We start from the raw sequence: 22,058 nt of genomic DNA, 5'->3' as shown, positions 1-22,058 counted from the left end.
CTGAAACTATTGATGCGATTCAGTAGCTTAGGAATGCAGAGAAGGAGGGCTGGACTGATAACTAGAATCATAACATACTCTTGGCAGACTGGCAGGCAGAGCCAGGCCGAGCCGGGCACTGTGAGGCAGGAAGTAAGTGAAGGGTCAGGGATACAGGTGGGGGCTGTATCGCTCCTCAGCGAGGGTTCAGGAGACAGGAGCTGAATCTGAGTCCGGGCCCTTTTGAGGCCTAGAAACGAGGATTTTCAATGAAATAACGTGCACACTGAGAAACGTGGCAATGTAGCTTTACATAGGCCTAATACTCGTAGCTTTCACGAGAACTGGAAACTGGCATACTAGAGATGGACACAACTGTAATTGCGTCTTTAATCGATCATGGGGAATACATATGCATATTAATCATGCACATATAACATAAGATGGGGGACACGTAGGGACACAGAACATGGCAAAATTTACTTTTCCACATTCCCTCCTTGTCACTACGTTTCCATCAAGAAACATCAATATTCATGATACCATCTATCATTTCATACAGTATCATTTGCTCGTCTCGAATTTTCTTGGAACGGGATCTAGGACGGGACTTGGGACTAGGAATACAAGAGGTAGCACAAATGCCGCAAATCGCAGGGCCACATTGTATACAGAGGCAGCAACTGAATATGATCGCTACTGCAATACCTAGAAAAGACAATATTTTCCATCCCCAGGCAGAAATAATACTCCAAAACCAACCGGACCATGTCCAGGTGCCTGGATCCTGGTGTAACTGATGGGCAATTTTATGAAGTCTGGTTATAGCTGAATAAACAGACGGCGCGTTATTTGGAATGAAAATGCAGCAACTAGATCCGATGACTCTACATGCTCCTCCTCTATCGGCCAGTATGACGTCAAGAACGAGACGATTTTGGAGCACGACAAATCTCATAGCAGATTGCTCTTCGGTTAAGTTACCTAGGGCAGAAGCAGTCTCATTCACTACTGCTTCAAGGGTTCTGGTTAATCTACGGATTAACTTACTATTCTGGATAGGTCCTATAAAGAAAAAGAATCCTCTATTGAAATCTGTATACTGTTCTAGAGCAGTTTCAGTTTGGTCGACAATCGGGGACTCGATCTCCCTTCTATGTCTAATGTGTACTAGATGTGTGTTTCTGTGATAATCAGATGGGGCTAGGAAAACTGGTGGCAGCAGGAAGGCAATGTAACAGGTTCCCTCCCAATCGAGGGGCAGACGAACATATGCGGTCTGACCACAAACAAAATAAGAATGACGTGAAGCTTTGAAAATAGATTTCCCACTGTCACTATACTCGACAATAGTAGTACAATCACTATGTCCTACATGTACGGACCCATTATTTCTGACACATAATTCGCCTTTGACTGGTAATACTGAAATAGCAGGTAAGTCTGGAGTAGGATCAGACTGAACATTCAGGACCATAAAATTCGAAGAATAATTACCCAAATTATAAACTTCATTTTCTAGATCTAACCCTGTTCTGTGGGGAAGACCTTGCTTGTCTGGAAAACATGTACTGTTCAGAAGGGACATATCAGTTGAGGATGACGTTAACGTGGACCATGCTCCACATGAGCCATTATGTGAGAACGGATAAGGAAACAGTGGCAGAACTCCCTTCGGTGTCTGGAAAGGGGGGAGTCGACCACACACCCAACAATTAGTGGCATTGCTGGTCTGGTGTGAATAATGTAACATACGGATAAATGAATTGTTGAGCATAGCAAGACGATAGGATAGTTAGTGAGGAGGTAGATCACTAAACGTGTGCTCTACTGTAGCATTAGAAGACTTATTTACATGAGAAATTGGAAAACATAAATGAAATGCATAACTCGTGCAGGTAACCATTAAGCTTAAAAACAATATAAAACTTAGAAAAACGATACATCGTATTGAGTTTTGACTAACTCTCTCACTATGGGGGTCTATTTCATACATGTCAGATACCTGTCTAACCGTTTCACCTAGGGGAGGACTTAGACAATTAAACTGGCTGACTTATTTTACTAGACCGTAACTTCTTTTTATACTCCTGCTGCGGAGTTTCCTCTAACAGGGGAGGTTTTGAATCAATGTCATTTGCGGGACAGTCCTTAAGAATAGTATCTTGGCAGTCTTTAAAATCTTGACAATCCTTGGAAATGTTCTTGGAAACAGTTTTTAGTCCGTGAAATTTCTTGACGTGTGACAGATGCACCCACCCCTTCCTGCCTTCCAACTTGACGGCAGTACGGGTGGTTAGAAGGACTAACTTCGGCTCCTTCCAGCGAGGCTCCAGTGGACTTGAACGATCGAAATTCCGGACAAGCACTAGACTTCCTGGAACGATTTCATGCGGTTTCACCTCGGTATTGTCTGGAAATGCGGCGGCAACCTGTGAACGACAAGAGTGTAGGGCAGACATCAAGGAAGCTAGGTAATCTGTCAGCATATTACTGGAAACATCTGTAATACTTCGGGGTCTAGGTGTACCCCATACATTCGGGGGGCGGCCGAATACGACCTCATAAGGGGACAGACCTGATCTGGAATGTGCGACCATGCGCATATAGAACAGAGCGACTGGCAGGGCAACTAACCAGTCTACACCTTTTTCTTGACAGATTTTGGCAATGCGGATTTTCAAGGTTTGATTATGTCTCTCTACGAGACCGGCTGCTTCTGGATGGCGTACACAATGGAACTTCCACTGGTACCCTAACAAAAGGGAAACGTGCTTCATTAATTCAGATGAGAATGGCTGGCCGTTATCAGAATACACGACCCTAGGGAGTCCATAGCGGGGGAAATATTCACGAACCAGCTGCTTGGCAGTGGTCGCGGCTGTGTAATCTGGGACTGGATATGCTTCTGTCCACCTGGACAAAGCGCATACAACTACAAGGACATACTTGAAACCTCGACATCGCTCCATCTGAATATAATCCATCTGGAGGACTTCAAAAGGGTGGTCAGGGGGCTGGAATCCACCTTGTTCCACCGGGACACTTTTACCTGGATTGAATTGACAACATATCATACAAGTACGGACTTTCTGCTTGGCTGCAGCTCGTAAGTGCTTGTTAAACCAGATGTTCTGGAAACTGTCTATCATGGCTTTTTCTCCTAAATGTGCAGGACTATGTGCGGTATTGATAATGACTTGAACCATTGAGTCGGGGAGAAACCATGTGGCTCTACCCTTCGTCAACCATCCCTGATCTGTCTGGACCCCTCCTTGTTCGGACCATTTCTTGATTTCCTCAGGAGTAGCATGTAACTGGATATCTATGACATCTTGAGTAGGGTCCTTAACTGTCATACAAGTAGTCTGTTCTAGAGTGGATGTCTTGTTAACTGGTATGTCTGGTGTCTGTGCTGTAAGCTTGGCTGTTCGATCTGCTAGATCATTTCCTTGGGAAATAATGTCAGTTACTTTCGTATGTGCTTTGCACTTCATGATAGCGATAGATGTCGGTAAATGTATTGCATCTAACAGAGCTTGAATAAGGAGACCATGCTGAATCTTGGTTCCATGAGAAGTCATGAAACCTCTCTCTTGCCAGAGCACTCCAAAGTCGTGTACAACTCCGAATGCGTAGCGTGAATCTGTGTAAATATTAACTTTCAGGTTCTTGGCGTGTATGCAGGCTTGAGTCAGAGCAACTAGCTCTGCTGCTTGAGCAGACAGGGTGTCAATACGATGTGTTTCAATAACTTCAGTGTCAGTAGTCACTGCATACGCGGCTACTAGTTCTCCTGTACTTGTTCTCATACATGAACCATCCACATAAAGTGTCAGGTCGGGGTCTGGTAATGGAATATCTGTCAGGTCTTGTCTTGGCTTAGTCATAGTGTTAACAACTTCCACACAGTCATGTGTGGCAGGATTTGAAATAACTGACGGTAACAGTGTAGCAGGATTTAAAACGTTGCAGCGTCTGATTTCTATGTGTGGCTGGAACAGTGTCAATTCATAACCTGTTAAACGTGCCATTGTCAAGTGCTGAGTCTGTGTTCGGTTTAGAAGAACTTCCACGGAGTGTGGAACTTGTACTGTCAAGGAATGTCCTAATACTATGGAATCACTTTGTCTGATAGCTAGTGCTGTGGCTGCAACTGACTTGAGGCACGCAGGCAGAGCCTGGGCTACTGGATCTAGTGTGCTCGAAAAATAAGCACAGGGCTTGTACTGTCCGGCTTGATCTTGTGTAAGAACAGATAATGCTGTACCATCACGTTCTGTGACAAAAAGTGTAAAAGGCTTATCGTAGTTCGGTGTAGATAGGACAGGAGCTTGGCATAAGGCTTTCTTTAACTCATTAAAACTAAGTGTATGTTCAGATGTCCAAGGGAGGACAGTCGATACGGCTGCCTCCTGTGTCGTTAACTGTATCAGTGGCTTGGCTAGAAATGCATACTGAGGAATCCATTGTCGGCAATAAGAAGTGAGGCCGATAAAGGCACGTACCTCCTTCTGTGTCTTGGGCTGAGGAAGACTCGCTATTAACTGGATACGGTCAGGTGTCAACTGCCTACCCCACTTGGACAGCAAGTGGCCTAAGTAGATCACTTGCTGGACACAGAATTGAAGCTTTGAAGGAGACACCTTGTGCCCCATCTCGGCTAGGAAATACAGGACTGTAAGCGATGCTCGCTCGCAAGCATGTTCAGAACGGGCTGTGATCAGTAGATCATCGACATACTGGAGCAGGGCAGTGTCAGTTGGCATGTGAATGTTGTCTAGTTGTCTCTTAAGTGCTTGACTGTAAATACTAGGACTTTCTGTGAAACCTTGAGGAGCTCGTGTGAATTTATAGCTCCTTCCATTTAAACAAAAACCGAAAAGGTACTGGCTGTCTGGATGAATTGGAACACTGAAAAATGCGTTTTTGAGGTCTATGACTGTGAAAAATGTAGCCTCAGAATCAATGGCTGTCAATAGAGATGAGATATCTGGGACTACTGGATACTGGGGGATGATACATTTATTAAGTTCTCGAAGATCAATCACTAATCGATATACTGGGGGTGCATTTGGATCAGTACGTTTCATGACTGGAATGATAGGAGAATTACATACATTGGAGTCAGTTTCTACAACTACTCCTTGAGCAATGAGCTCGTCAATAATTTTGGATAAGGCTGCTACAGCCTCAGGTGGCAATCTGTACTGTCTGATTCGTGGTAAGACTATACCTTGCTTGAGAGTCACACGATGAGGTGTGATTTGCATAAAACCAACATCAGTTGGACCTTGCGCCCATAGATGCTGCGGAACATTAGACAATCTCGGATCAAAATCTCATAAAACATAGTGACCCTTGAAGTCACGTAAAAACAAACGTATTCCCTCTGGGGAACAGCAAATAACTGCACCTAATTCTTTCAGTGTCTTAATGCCTAACAAATTTTCTGGACATGACTTCGTAAGCAGTAGATCAGTAGTTCGGGACAATGGACCCACTTCTAGAGTAACTGGCTTTGATATCTCGTTTACAATAGGCTTTCCTGAAAATCCAAGGGAAACATTTCTAGAGCCTGAGAGCGGAGCCCCTGGAACCTCGTCGTGACTAATAGTCGTCCTACTAGCCCCTGTATCAATCAGAAACTTTCTGTCTTTCCCTAATACTTGACTGTGAACATAGGGACCTTCTTGATCTACAGGAATCTCGATGAGAGGCAAGCCTACCTCCCTCTCTAGGCTGTTTCATGAATACGCTTGATACTCTGGATACTCTGTCTGTGCATACTGGTACATCTGCTGTGTAACATGCTGTGTTGCAGCGATAGGCTGCGGTGCTGGAACTGTCTGTTGTGCATTCTGTGGCTGAGAAGTCTGTGAAACTTGTTCTTGTCTAGACGGACGTGGTCTTTCTTTAGTTTTACCAGTGGCTATATTGTGTTTCAGAACTGCACACTCGTTTATAAAATGACCTGGCTGTTTACAGTAATTGCATGTCCCTTTAACGGGAGCTGCAGGATGACTGGCTTGATTCGGACCCCTCTTCTGACTGTCTTGAGGAACAGATTGTGCAACTAGTACTTTCATTTTCGTGTCTTTCATACGTCTTCTCTCGTGTTCTTGCTCTTCTCTGATTCTATTCTGGTGATACTGGAGCATTTGGAGCATCTGGGACGGGGTACTAGCTTGCCAAGTACTTTCGACTTTCAAAACTCGATTTTTAACTTGTGGACTTGAATTCTCGACTAATTTAGTAACAAAAAGATGAGGGTATGACTCGCTACTCGTCTTCAAACCACTGTTTATTATAAAACATTTCTCAAATCTGGAATAAAAATCACTAGTGTCTTCGTCTTGTTTCTGTTTACAGGCTGAGATTGCATCCCAGTCTTCCTTTTTAGTGGCTAATAATCTAGGTAAAACTTGTATTAATAATTCTGGTAATTCTTTACATTTGTCTCCAAGACCGGTACCTGGTACTCGTATCTTATCTTCAGCTTCTAGAGCTGTCCAATCGATCTTTTTCTCTCCCACCTCCCAATCTTTTTCCTTGAGTTTTTCATATATGCCTGCAGGCAACAGGACTTTTAACATTTTAATAATATCTGGATACGTGTATTCTCCCATACGGAGCATGTCTTTTAATTCTCGGTGGAACCCTGCTGGATCTTTGTCGTGACAGGGAATTAATTTCTTCATCTCTAAGAGTTCCATCTTGGTAACTGGGGTGTAAACAAATACTCGTTGCATTTCACCATCTGCTGTCCTAACTGGGTGTACTTCTCGTAGCGGATGCTGTCTGTCTATGTAAAACGGTTTACTTTCTGGAGGTGAGACATGAACAAAATGCGGATTTAAAAACGTTCTATATTTGTGGCGCTGTTCTAGAATGACACTAATTAAATCGGTACCTAAACCTTTCCATCTATACTGGAGTAACTCGTTCAGGACATCGTGTAACGGACCTGGATCAGAATGTTGACCCTCATGCAGTGTAATGAGGTGCTGGATCATATACATACCCACCAGTCGCTGCTCGGCTGGGGGCAGTTTCAGAAACATTTGTGCCACTATTTCGTCTGGAAAAGTGGTAGAATCAGTAATCCATCGGACTGCTGATCGGGCTAGTTCTTGTTCATGCATGGTACTTAACTCACTATAACCGATTCGTGATTTCAGAATGTGATCGGTAGCTTGAAATACTTGTTCTAGAGAACCTTGTTCTGGTGCTGGAAGAGGAACAGTTTTCTTGTGTTCTAGGCGTAAATGTCGGTCTGGAATTCTAGATTTACCTACATACGCTATTCTGGCGGTATTCTCGTCGTCTACCTCTTCAGTAGAAGAGTCATTTTCTTTCTCGCTTACTTGTGCTTCTTTGCGTTGTTCGTGTAACCTTATTATTTCTTTACGTATTTTCTTGTACATACTCTCTATACTATTGAGTGTCTTGTGCTTACCCTCGGCTATATTATCACTCCACTTTGTCAAAATTTTCATTTCGGTCGGATCTTTAGTCGGGGAATCTTGTTCCCTAATTAAACAATTGATCAGAAACTTTAATAACATGAACTGGATCTCAGCTTTCCTGAGAGACATGACTTCACCAATACTTTCTGGATCGTCTCCTGTACGAATGAAACGATACATTCTGTCTAGATCTTCTTTCATATTCGGTAGGGTGACCAAATACTCGGACACCTGCCTTACACGTACGGAATATATAACCATACTATCCTCGCCTGGGACTGGATCATAACAGCATTCAGTAAGAAGTCGCCTGATTTCTGCAATGGACTTATATTTAGGCGTACGCTGTAACGCACGTTCATGTAACTCGACTGCTCCCAAACGTCTACTTGGCGGCGGGGTACCAGGAGGACCTCCTCCCGCGGCCCCTAAACTGGAATCGTCGACTGATACTCTTCGTGCTGGCAGAGTGACTGATGTGGCGGGAATTTGTACTACGGGCTGGACCGGGGGTACCGTAACAGGTACTGCAACAGGTGCCCCGGTGACTGGAGGAGCAGGATTTACATTATTTACAGGAGCTGGCGGAACAGGATTTGCATATTCTGGGACTGTGTCGTCCAAATAGGACGAGAGAAAAATATCAGCTGCGGTCGGTTTGTGACGTAGCTTGGTCGGAACTAAGGGTGGCGGAAAATTACTGGATGCCTCCGGGGTTGCTTTTGGCAAGCCCTCGGCAAGAAGAGGATACATACCCTTAATGTGGGCATTCCTCTGTCTGTCTGACTGTTCGGTTTTAACTCGTTCCCCTATTTCGATTAGTTCCCTTCCTTGGGCTTTTTCTAAGGATTCTCTACTTAATTCTGACTTTCTGATTTCTTTTTCGGTTCTTTTATGAGATTCTTTGCGCCATAACTCGATGGCATCTTTCTGTGACTGTCTGGCTTTCTTTTTCCATAATACTTCTTCTACTCGCATGATGCACTCGGCATCCCATGTACCCGATACGGGCCATCTATACTTTTCTTCTAACTGTTTGGTGTACTCCACCCACAAATCTAGATACAATATGGCACTTATGCCATGCTTTTGATACATAAAATGACCTGGACTGTCCCTAGGCGGGACAGGAACTGCTTCTTCTAACAGACCTTTTCTAGTTTTTAACTGACGTAACTTGGAAAACAATGGCATGACTGGGCTGGAGTCTAGACACAATACAATACACAATGAACACGATGATTACTAAACAACACATTCATACCACGACATTGAAATACATGAATGACATTTAGGATAACAGTTCGGACAAAACACTACCTGGAATACTGAAAACAGAATACATGAATTTCTCGAGAACAGAACGGACTAGAACAGAAACTAGATGCACTGCTAAAACAGTACGAAACTTACCGGTCTCATAAAGAGACACGTCAGGACCCGCATCCACCTAAGTGGACACTTCGTGTTGGATCTGCGTACCCAAACCCACGGACCAGAGACAATGCAATTGACCCTGTCTAGATACTACCCCAGCAACGGTACTCACCGGGCAGCAAGAACGGAAGGCCTCGGACTGGACTGGACTGCTACGATGACGGACGGACGAACTTCGGACTTCTGTTACGGGTGGGCCTCCGGATACCTCGGACCTTGGACTCTCGGCTTGGGCTTTGGTCGGGACTCGCCGCGTTCCTCCACCGCCTCGTCTGGATGCTAGACCGCAACCTCCGTCTCCTCCGTGGGCCTGAGGGATACTTGAAGCAGAAATATCTGCACGTGCACGGTATGGTTCCGTCACGGCTGCAGAGGATCAGGGGGCTTGCGTGGCTTCACCGGCGCGTGGGGAAAGGGCAAGTCCCTATTCGGGCGCCATTATGTGGTAAATAAATAAATAATACCTCTATTTTTGACTAGATATAACAATAACAGATAGCTCAATAAATAAGAGTCAAGATTCGAGGTAGTAGGAGTTTGCAGGTTTAATACAGCATAAAGGACAGGAACAGGACAACCTGCACGGGCAAGATCTGGGATGGCTAGCCAACAGGGGGGCCCCGACAGCTGTCGGGCAGGAGCTGGAATGAGCGCGCTGGCTTTTAGTAACAGTACACAAGTATATATAGTTAAAACAATTGCATTACAGTACATACAGTAGGCGTAACAGTGGGTGGGGCCTGTAACAGTCGCGAAAGATAAGGGTGAAAGTAGGTGTAACAAGAGGCGTGTACATAGACATGTGATGTAAACGTAACAGAATATGTCATAAATGGGGCGGAAACATGGAGGGGGCTACCTAAGGAGCCGGGACCTCTAACCTAGTGGTGCGCGCAAGCTGGCAATGACGTGTAACTAGGGAAAAGCTGGGGGCTATGACTTTTGTGCTAGAAGGGGAGACTACAGTCTGGAGAGTCAGAACGACATGTACCTAAACACTATCTAGTATCTGATGTTTAGAGAACATGTTGATAGAATCCAAAAGTTATCAGGGCAAAGGCTAACAGACACTAAGACTGGTGCATGCATTATTCTACATGTAGTATGTGTTGAGGAATATTAAATGACCATAAATACAGTACTTCTCTTACATGGAGACGTAAAGGCTAGACGATGACTGAAACTATTGATGCGATTCAGTAGTTTAGGAATGCAGAGAAGGAGGGCTGGACTGATAACTAGAATCATAACATACTCTTGGCAGACTGGCAGGCAGAGCCAGGCCGAGCCGGGCACTGTGAGGCAGGAAGTAAGTGAAGGGTCAGGAATACAGGTGGGGGCTGTATCGCTCCTCAGCGAGGGTTCAGGAGACAGGAGCTGAATCTGAGTCCGGGCCCTTTTGAGGCCTAGAAACGGGGATTTTCAATGAAATAACGTGCACACTGAGAAACGTGGCAATGTAGCTTTACATAGGCCTAATACTCGTAGCTTTCACGAGAACTGGAAACTGGCATACTAGAGATGGACACAACTGTAATTGCGTCTTTAATCGATCATGGGGAATACATATGCATATTAATCATGCACATATAACATAAGATGGGGGACACGTAGGGACACAGAACATGGCAAAATTTACTTTTCCACAAAATAGTTGTTGTTAAACTGTCTTGTAATATAGGAATGTGAAATGAAAAAAATGGCGAAGACACTGATAGGTTTCATATCTTTGGAGCACAAATGCAAATTTCTCCTTTCATAAACATGCCCTGATCCTACGCCGCCGAGCCTCCGGGATGTGGGCCATTCATGGCTGTGTAGTGCCGTTGGAATTGCATACTCTTACTGATTGCATATCAACAGTGTTGATGTCGGTATGCTTTGTGCCTTTTTTTCTACGACTTTGCTACAATAAAAATATGTTTAAAAAAAAAAAAAGTTGAGTACATAAGCACGGCAAGTGCACATCCTTGGCCAATCTGGCTGTCCCTAAATTCAAAAGCCACTTGGGGTGGTAGAAGCTTCGTCGTGTCAATTGCAAAACTATGGAATACTATGTCCTTTAATTTGAAAAAAATAACTAACTTACTGACATTCTGAAAGGCCCTAAAGACATGGCCTTTAAATAAGTAGGTATGGCTATACTGGTATATCATATACTCTGTCTATTACCCTTTCCTGTTTAGGCCTTCTTTTACTCATGCACCAGAAATTCTTAGCGCCTAGACACCTTCGGGCAGTAGAGCGCTCTATAAATTGCAATTTAATTTAATTTCATGTACATGTAGCCAGTTGTAGACAAAAATGTAAAAAATATACACCTGAAGAGCATCAGTCTCGCCTACCTGCCTGGTCCCCCTGCTTCCTGCTTGTCACAAGCAAGCACAGCATTCCCAGAACACAGGAGTAGAATTCTGATTGTAGATCAAATCACTGGAATGCAGAGACAGCGTATGTTACAATGCTGCTCAAGCACAGGGTCCCAAATGTGGTGCCACACCCTGACAAAGGTGTTAAAGGATGAGCGAGGCCCATTGCTCTGGCTCGATGGTGCCAATTTTATTCGGATGTGTGCTTTGAGCTCAGGGCCCTACCTGTGCTCTCAGCACTTTTCCCTCGGGAAGCAGCCTTTGGAACGAGGGTTTACCACGTTGTGCCTTTATCACACATTTTTTAACATGCATGTTTTTACCACATATAAGCCTTTACAGTGCATGCCTTTATCATGCATTTAAAGTAAGTTGGGGAGGGGTTGGCGGGTCTCCTCCCAAAAATACATTATGTTATATATATATATATATATACAATGCATTGTAATGACTAACTTGTAAAAACATATGATTTCTAAATAAATGTGGGATACAAAATGCGTTGTAAAGGCATGCAAAGTGTTTCCCTGCATTGTTCCATCATACAACCTTCCTCCTCCTGGGCCCAGTAATCTTAATAAAATAAATACATGATTACCAGCAGCAGAACCCACTATGCTGCCTCGTCAACGACAGAGCAGATATTTGAAAGGGGGGGTTCCACTCCATACACCCCTCCCCTGAAAACTACACTCCTGCACATATGATGCTGCCAGCTATGCTCACGTGCCTTGCACATGTCGGCCTCACTGGCATCTGGTCCACTGACGACCATGCCGGTTGAAGCAGTGAGCTAAGTAAACACTGGCCTGATCAAACTGGCCGTCGGTATAGGGACTGAGAGTTGCTGCTCCTGCCCCTATGAAGCATCCTGCCACATAAGAAGAAAGGCAGGCCATGTCTACAGCAGAGCCAGTCATGGGGCCAAAGTCTGCTGCTCATTTGCAACTCACTGATCCTCAAACCTTTGTACCTTGTCCACCAAAGAAGGACATCCGAAAATTACAATGTGGCCCCAATTATGTCCCTGATAAATAATCAGGAAGATATTGGAGAACATGTCCATATGATATACGCTCTCAATGAAGTGGGAAAGAAATGAAAGTCTTTTTCAAATCACAAGCAAAACATTCACAAGAAGCAAATAACTACACTGATAAACACAGCCACCAAAGTGTGCTTTATTGCATGAAATGATTCCAAGACACACACATGGGGACCTGAGCTGGAAATGTAAGTGAATGCCAGCTTGGATCCTCGCCCTGTGGCTTGCACCTTCATCACAACCATCTCATAGGAGCAAAACTCTTCCAAAGCCACATTCTCTGATACTCGTACCAAAGAATGTATCCTCATTAGCTTCAGACCTGCGGAAGTCATTTCACTCATCGAATTTGCATCCCGAATCCAAATATGTGAACTACATGGCTTTCTGGATGAATTTCCGTACATTTTTACGGCACTGGGTGCCAAAAGGGCCAGATAATCAAGCTCTGCATTAACCTGTTAATCCAGCCGGTGACACCACCTCATCAAAGAATTTCTTTTAAGGTGAAGAACCAAGTGGAGAAGAAACTTTGAAAAAAACTAAAGGCTTCTGGAATCAAAGAAGAGGTGAAAGGTCCAGTTTCATGGGTGTCACAGACAGTCTCAGCCTGCAACAAACAGACAAGAGTAGAAGGGAGGAATGCTTGAAAATAGTCTACACCACTGGCAATTGCTCTGGGTAACATTCCAATTCATTGTTTTTCGCTCATTGTACCATTCCAGACAGAGACCCGCCTTGTACAAATCAGTACTGAACACTGCTCCTATATATGTAAGCCATAGCCTGCAAGCCAAACATGCAGGAGAGGTGAGAATATTTGTTGATGTGCAAATGCCCAGTCGACTGATAGAAACAGCGAGACACATCACGAAGACAGTGGATGGTCGCATCTTGCTATCCTAATCAAATCGAAGGGGAGGGAATTTATTATGTCCATTTTAAGCCACACCAAACAAATCCCCACGTAGAACTCTTAGGATTGCACAGTCTAGCCAAGCCAGTGATGACTATGTGGAAGCAGGTTCCACAGACTGTGAAAGACAAAAGGATATAGCAGGTTGTTTCTAAAGAGTGAAGCTCCAAGCCCCCTCATGCAAAGCTTGGGGAAAAGGATGGTGGATTTAAGGAGAGATGCATTAGAGAGGATAGAAGACAATTTGAAATAGTTCTGACTGCATCATCTGGGTAGACAAGAAGCAAAAAGGGTGCTCCTGGAAGACTTTAGAAAAATATTCTTAAATTGGAAAATATAGCAGGCTTCGAATCACAGTTCTGGGACCATGATTGGATCAACTTAAAAAGTAAATGTGATGTTTTATGTTGCCAAGAGATATGGAGAATCCTACCTCATTTTAAACAGGGGTTCTCAACTCTTCAAAACCCAGTAGTGAAAGAACCAAGGGAATAGACCTTGTGTAGTTTCACTGATTAGCCGAATATTGAAATAATAGGGTGTTTTAAACAGCAAGACTAAGATAATTTATACATCCAGCTAATACACTTTTCAGAGTATTGGAGAGGACCATATTCTTTGCTGAATCTTTACAACCAGAAGGTTCAAGCTATCTGCTATCTCAAAGCAACTGAACTCTAATATTGAATCCAAGGGCTTTAAGCCATTAAATGACAGAATTACCCCAGATATCCAAGCTAAACTGACATGAGTTAAGGGGAATAAATCAACAAAGATAGATTATGCTTCTTACCATATAGAAGAATGGATGTGTATTAAATGTTTTATGGTTATACCTCAGTTAGAAATTGGTCATAACCCTTTGATGGTAAGGTTTTTTTTCTGGTAAGTGAAAGGCAAGTAGTTTAAATTTTGAAACTAAAAGGGAAGGCAGTACTGAACTGATCTGATGCCTGCTAATAATCGAATGTACATAAAATGGAAGAATCAACGTTCTGTCTTGATTGGAACAGGGCACCTTTCTCGTAGTAAAGATTTGCGATATCTACCTGGTTCCCTTTCAAAGCACCCCTGCATTCAGTGGCCAGACTGGTCACTTATTCCAGGAAGTTTGAATATATATCCCCCATTCTTAAGTCCCTGACATGCTCGCTATCGAAGCAAATATCTTCAAACTTGCGTGCATCACCCGTAAAGTCATACACAGGGGGATCCCTAAGTATCTCACACAGGGGGATCCCTAAATATCTCACCCATACAATGAGTATCTGTGTGGGCCAACGCCACCTGAGAAGCTCCAACATCCTCCGCCAGTAAATGCCAGCCATGCATAAATCCAAAACACTAAGCATGTATTCTCCAAAAGTGGGCCAAGTGTATGGAACACAATTCAACTGGACTTTGGAACAACTACCTCATATGGAACCTTCAACAAACAACGGGAAATACTGTTACTTAAGCACCATAGACTTAAAGAGCCAGTAAGGCTTACTAAAGGGTATATATACAAATACCCAGATGACAGAATGCAGCAAGTTGGTGTTCTCTTAGGGAGGAATATGCAACAGGGGAAGGGGGGCGATGGGGCTCAAACCCTGACATCAGGACACGGAGAGCCTGACAAGACATGCATGCCATTGGAAGGAGACCTGACCTCGGGTCACTCCGAACGCCGCACGGCTCCTCCTGGGTGCCCGTGTCTCCTCCCGCTGCTGCCGCTGCCGAGGGCTCACCGCCCCTGGTGACTGTTACTCTCACTGTGCTTGTAATATTGTTTTTTCCCATCTTGTCATTTGTCATTTTGTACTTTTTCCTACTGTCTGGTCCTAGGCGCTCCTTTTTCGCGCCACTGCCCTCTGTGCCCCCTCGCCCCCGCTTCCCGCCGCTGCTCCCCTGTGGCCCACCCCCTTTTGCCTTCGTGTCCCTCGCCCATTGGCCGCCCCGCTCCCGCCTCCCAGCTGCTCCTCCCTCCCACTTGGCCTCTTAGGTAGGTCGCCGTGCGGCAGTGAGTGTGACCTGACCACGGGTCACTCCCCACGCCGCACGGCTCCTCCTGGGTGCCCGTGTCTCCTCCCGCTGCTGTCGCTGCCGAGGGCTCGCCGCCCCTGGTGACTGTTACTCTCACTGTGCTTGTAATATTGTTTTTTCCCATCTTGTCATTTTGTCATTTTGTACTTTTTCTTACTGTCTGGTCCTAGGCGCTCCTTTTTCGCGCCACTGCCCTCTGTGCCCCCCGCCCCCCGCTTCCCGCCACTGCTCCCCTGCAGCCCCGCCCCCTTTTGCCTTTGTGTCCCTCGCCCATTGGCCGCCCCGCTCCCGCCTCCCAGCTGCTCCTCCCTCCCACTTCGCCTCTTATTGAGGTCGTCGCGCGGAAGTGCAGCGGATGCGCGCCGCTGGCGCGCCAAAGGCAAGCCCATCTGCGCCCGTCCGTGCCTGGACCACGCCCAGCACCAGGACCCCTGGACCTCGTGCCCCCCGCAACGCCAGACTGCACTACGACTCCAGCACCCTCCGCGCACTCAACACCAGACGAGGCCACCCCTGCTACCGGGCCACCCTGACGCGCACCCAAGCACCCTTCGCCTGCCGGAACTGCAGATTCACCAGCATCCAGCCCACCAAACCGCCAGCCAGAGAACCCAACCACCTCCGCTGCATCCTCCTCAACACCCGCTCCGCTCGCAAGCACGCCATCAAACTCTGGGACCTCCTAGACTCCACCGCCCCGGACGTCGCCTTCCTGACAGAGACCTGGCTGAACGCCACCTCAGCACCAGACATCGCCATAGCCATCCCACAGGGCTACAAGATCTCCCGCAGAGACCGCACCAACGGAGTGGGAGGGGGAATCGCCATCATCCACAAGGACACCCTCAGAGTCTCTACCAACACCGACGACACCCTCACCACCGCCGAGCACATGCACTTCCAGATCCACACCGACCCCAACACCACCCTCAGAGGAACACTCGTCTACAGACCACCCGGACCACGACCACAGTTCTGCAACCCCATCGCCGCCCTCATCAGCACCCACGCCCTCGCCTCCACGGACTACAGCCTCCTCGGGGACCTGAACTTCCACCTCGAGAAAAACAACAACACCAACTCCACCGCCCTGATCGACAATCTCGCCAACCTCGGACTCAAACAGCTCGTGAGGACACCCACCCACGCCGCTGGACACACGCTGGACCCCATCTTCTCCACTAGCCCCCACGTCTCCTTCAACCACACCACCAAACCCCACTGGACCGACCACAGATGCGTCCACTTCAACTTCAGGAAAGCCACCACACACCACCTCACCCAACAGCTACCATGCCGCTGCTGGGGCAAGGTCACCAAGGACCAACTGAATACCACCCTCGCCCTGAGACCACCCACCGTCCCCACCAACCCAGACACCGCTGCGACCAACCTCAAACAGTGGATCACCGACTGCGCCAACACCCTTGCCCCTCTCAAGACCTCCACAACCAACCACACCAACAAGAAAGCCGCCTGGTTCACCAAAGACCTCCGGATCTCCAAGCGCATCTGTCGGAAGCTGGAGAAGAAATGACTCCACGACCGAACACCAGACAGCCACACAGCCCACAAGAGCGCCACCCGCAGACACCACCAACTCATCAGGACCGCCAAGAGGACCGCCTTCAAGGACCGCTTAGACAACAACGCACACAACACCAAAGAGCTCTTCAGCATCGTGAAAGAACTATCCAACCCCAGCTCCAACACCAACGACATCCCATCATCACAAGACCTGTGCGACCCCCTGGCCACCTTTTTTCACCGCAAGATCGCCAACATCCACGACAGCTTCAACACCGACACCCCCGCACCAATCACCGAGTCCACCACCCCTGTGACCACCACCCGCACCAGCCGCCTGACCGCCTGGTCCCACGTCAGCGACGAAGACACCATCAAAACCATGAACTCCATCCACTCCGGATCCCCATCCGACCCCTGCCCTCACCACGTCTTTAACAAAGCCAGCACAACCATTGCGCCCCACCTCCGGAAAACAATCAACAGTTCTTTTGAGACAGCAACCTTCCCGGAAAGCTGGAAGCACGCTGAGATCAACGCCCTTCTAAAGAAGCCCAAGGCGGACCCCAAAGACCTCAAGAACTTCTGGCCCATCTCCCTGCTCCCGTTCCCGGCAAAAGTGGCAGAGAAGATTGTCAACAAACAGCTAACTCGCTACCTCGAAGACAACAACATCCTGGACCCTTCCCAATCCGGTTTTCGCAGCAACCACAGCACCGAGACCGCCCTCATCGGCGCCACTGATGACATCAGGATCCTGATGGACAAAGGAGAAACAGCCGCCCTCATCCTCCTGGACCTATCAGCAGCCTTTGACACAGTCTGCCACCGAACCCTATCAGCACGCCTCCATGACGCCGGAATTCAAGAGAAGGCCCTGGCCTGGACCACATCCTTCCTCTCCGGCAGAACCCAGAGCGTCCGCCTCTCACCCTTCCGCTCAAAAACCACTGAGATCATCTGCGGCATCCCACAGGGATCTTCCCTCAGCCCGACGCTGTTCAATATCTACATGGCACTGCTCGCCCACGTCGCACGACAACATAACCTCAACATCATCTCCTACGCCGACGACACCCAGCTGATCATATCCCTCACCGAAGACCCCACACCGCCAAAGCCAACCTCCACAGAGGAATGAAGGCCGTAGCCGACTGGATGAAGGACAGCAGACTGAAGCTGAATTCAGACAAGACGGAGGTCCTCATTCTCGGACCCACCCCATCAGCGTGGGACGACTCTTGGTGGCCCACATCGCTAGGCACAGCCCCGGAACCCACAGACCATGCACGCAACCTGGGGGTCATCCTCGACTCCAGCCTCTCCATAACCAGGCAAGTCAACGCCGTCTCTGCGTCCTGCTTCAACGCCCTCCGAATGCTCCGCAGGATCTTAAAATGGACCCCCCCTGACACGAGAAAAACCGTCACCCAGGCCCTCATCACCAGCAGACTCGACTACGGGAACGCCCTCTACTCAGGAACAACAACCAAGCTCCTGAGACGATTACAGCGAATCCAGAACGCCTCGGCACGACTGATCCTCGACGCCCCCCGACGCAGCCACATCACACCCCACCTGAGAGGCCTGCACTGGCTCCCTGTCAACAAGAGGATCACCTTCAAACTCCTCATCCACGCACACAAAGCACTACACAACACCGGACCTACATACCTCAACAACCGCCTCAGCTTCCACACCCCCACCCGAAGCCTCCGCTCAGCCAACCTCGCCCTCGCCACAGCTCCTCGTATCCGGAAAGCCACCGCCGGCAGAAGATCCTGCTCCTACCTCGCCGCCAAGACCTGGAACACTCTCCCTGGCTCTTCGATCACTAGCGCCCGCCCCCCAGCGCCTTGAGACCCTCACGGGTATGTAGCGCGCTTTAGAAATGCAGTGATTGATTGATTGAAGGGATATACCATGAGCAAAATACAAAGGGGGTGTAAGTCGTAGTGAGAGAGGGCTAAGGAACATGACATCAGGAATAGAGTGGGGGTACCAGGTGCACAGAGGAGGCCGGTCAGATATGCGGGTGCAGGCACAGAGACTCCACATATGTCAGTTAAGTTGATTAGCAATCATTTAGGATCGATATAAATAAGTAACAAGTACCCAGAGTGCAGTTTGATGTTTCTTGTATGTAGCTTGTGTGCATTTAGTGCACTTTTTTAAGCTTTCCCGTTTTTCTGGGTTCTCCCCTACCGAATTATCATTGATCCTCCCCAAAGACTTTAGAATATTTTTACACATTTTTGCAAAGGTTTGGATAATCCTTCAAATAAGTGCATTATTCCTCTCTATACCTAGATACCCATCAGCAAATGCCATTTGCTGCCATTTTAGCAGCATATCAGGCGATAGGAGGTTAGTTCACACGAATGGAGGGGCTGGGGGAGAGGAGAGGAGTGGGGGGGGGGGTCTAGCAGTCAAAGATATGCCTTCTGCTCACCTCTACATTGCTTTGGTAGGGTCCTGCAAAGGCCGGATGGGTCCTGGCGGGGGGGCGCTTCTGCTCCTTTAGGGCTTGGCTTCTGCCGTCATTTGCAAAGCTCCCGGGATCAGAATGGCCAAAAAATCCGAAAGGGTTCGACATGGCTTGAACAGATGGAAATGGTTGGCCTAACGAAAATGGAGTCTGCCTAAAAAAATGAAACTAGGGGTCGCTTGTTGGAGGTTGTCAGTGGCCAGCCAGTTCCATGGAGGAGAGATCTCGGCGTCCTGTTACTGTACAGTGGAAAGAGGGTGTGTCGCGTTCTAAAGAGACTATGAATGCACTACACACCGCTCATAACTGTTGTAGTTACCGGTCACTAAGCACTTGAAACTCTACGCCCTTTGTCTGTAGAGTTTTTTGTTGTTTTTGAGCAGCAGCTGGTTTATGTTCTTGAAGAAACACAAAATAAAGTTGCGAACGCTTCCCTTGTTGCTCATTCGTAATTCGTTTTTTTGCAAGAAACAGACGAACTATTTATTTCTATACATTGTTTTTTATGGTCATTGTTGAGCGCAAAGGTGGACCACAACTCACAAGAGGTGGAGTCAAACCAGAGCACAAGGGGTTAAAATCCATGGGTGACATAAAATCGTCGCGGTCTAGCATTGTGAATAGGGCCCCAGGCATTTACCTCTGTGACGTAAGAGTAACAAGGAATCTGCGAGGCAGGAAGCAGAGATTTTTAGACTGTAATATGGTAATAGCATGAATTTTGATCTTTGCTTTTTGGGAATGCGTGATTGGTGGGATTGTTTCCACTGGTTTCTTTGCGCTCCCTTTATTTGCATAAAGAAAGGAACATGGAGAAAACACGATTTGAACGTGGCCTCATAAATCTGAATAAGTGGGGAGTTTGGCATTAGGAAGAAGGGAACATTGCTCTAAAGAGAGCAACAACTAGGCAGTATTTCCACAGCACGTGGGTGGTGAATAGCTATGTCACCTTTATATAGTTCATTTTTCCGAATACTTTATGATATATATATATAACTGACTGTGTGATTATTGGTTCATTCCATATTGGTCAATATTTTTTTGAGCTACAAATAGTAAAACATATAATCGATGTCTTTTTGGATCAACTCTGTAAGATGCATGAAAAAAATTTCAACAATCAAATGTCTATTTGTTAATACAAAACTCTGCCGTAGTCCCAGTATAGGGCATGCTTATAGTGCCGCCCTGTGGTCATTAGTAGTATCATCTGTCACCTAAAAAATTGCATAGTTTATGGTCGGATTTGTTTAGGTCTGGCTTGACACCGCAGCTGTGTCCAGGTAATGTGATCAATCTAAACAAGCATTGGTAAATGCATTCGGTTTCGCTATGGGTTTATTAATAGGAGGTGTGGGGGCAGTGTATGAGTGCAGGGAGAACGGTGTGAGTGCTCTCTGTGCAGGGTGTGGTGTGCATGAATGAAGGTTGATAAGTGTCTGAGTGCAAGGTGAAAGTATGCGAATGCATGGTGATTGATGTGAGTTCAGTGAAGAATGAGAATTGCGTGAGTGTGCAGGGTGAGAGATGTTACCCCATACAGGTTAAGGAATGTGCAAGTATAGTGTAAGGGGGATGTCAATAGTTTAAGTGCAGGATGAGCGGTTTGAGTTCAGGGTGGGAGGTGTGGGAGGAGGGTGACAGGAAAGTGAGTGTTGGGTGAGAGGTATGTCAATGGTGTGTGAGTGCAGAGTCAGCAATATGTGAGTGGTGGGTGAGCAGTATCTTACTGCCAGAGCAAGGTCAGGGTGATTGTGTAGAGTTAATGGTGGGTGAGTTTGCTGGGTGAGCATTGTCTGAGAATAGGTGAAAGATATGTAAGAGTGCAACAGAATACATTTTTATAATACTTAATTCTAAATAATTAAATAAATAAATGAATAAATAAGTAATCTGTGAAATTCCATGTAATAAAAGTAACAAAGTAACTGATAACAAAAGCACACAAAGAACGACAGGCTATAGCCAATAGAAACAGAGGAAAAGTAAGAGGCAAGTATGGGAACCAATGAAAAGCGAGGACGGGATACAAGCCCCTTTTAAGATTTGTATTTAATACAATAGATTTCACAAGCACAGCGGCAGGCAAAATATAACAATAGATTTCACAAGCACACAGCCCTAGACCTCTGGTTAGGTCACCACTCCCCCTGAGCCCCATAGTGGACATGCACTGCCCTGCATCCTTTGCAGACCAGTATCAGTTTGAGCCCGGCTGTCCCTCTTATTTCTTCTGATTTTTTTTTACTTTGGCACTTGGCCAGCCTAGCCCAGCCTCAAGTTGCCCCCTCACCCGACGAACCGGACTGCTCCGGTACCTCGTGCCGCTCTCCAACCCCTCCCACCTCCCTTGGACTACTTAATGGGCCGGGGCTGAGGACTACTCTGCAAGTACACCACGGAAATCTGGGACACCTTAACCACCATCTCTCCTGACATGATGTTCATCACCAAAACCTGGCTCACCCCTGTGTCCGCACCCAACATTGCCACCGCTAAGCCCCACAGATACAGGATGACTCACGGCAACAGCCCCAACAGACCCGGAGCAAGAGTCACCATCATCCACAAAGAGTCCCTCAACTGCATCGCCTTAGACGATGACTCCACACCGATCATGAAACACCTTACCTTCCAGATCAAATCCAATGCCAAATGCACAATCAGAGGAACCTCGCTTATAGACCTTCAGAACCCCAGACCCCCACACCAGCTTCTGCAAAACTATCCCGGACTACATTGGTCCACAAGCCATAGACTCCGACCACTACATAATCTTGAGAGACCTCAACTTCCA

General features: G+C 46.9%; 1 protein-coding gene across 2 annotated transcripts in view; it reads right to left on the bottom strand.

The window, feature by feature from the left end:
• The window catches only part of LOC144781452 (coiled-coil domain-containing protein 170-like), a 782,697-nt gene extending 763,204 nt beyond the window's left edge, over nt 1-19,493 (bottom strand). For both annotated transcript variants that reach the window (XM_078660314.1, XM_078660315.1), the window contains exon 1: nt 19,223-19,493. In XM_078660314.1, coding sequence (XP_078516440.1) covers nt 19,223-19,366 — 144 coding nt within the window. In that variant the 5' untranslated portion in view covers nt 19,367-19,493. The remainder of the gene's footprint in view (nt 1-19,222) is intronic.
• Between the last annotated feature and the right edge of the window lie 2,565 nt (nt 19,494-22,058).

The sequence above is a fragment of the Lissotriton helveticus genome, chromosome 9 (assembly GCF_964261635.1).
Source record: "Lissotriton helveticus chromosome 9, aLisHel1.1, whole genome shotgun sequence".
Classification (NCBI taxonomy): domain Eukaryota; kingdom Metazoa; phylum Chordata; class Amphibia; order Caudata; family Salamandridae; genus Lissotriton; species Lissotriton helveticus.
Note: the sequence above shows the minus strand (reverse complement) of the source record. Positions and strands in the feature narration are given on the sequence as shown.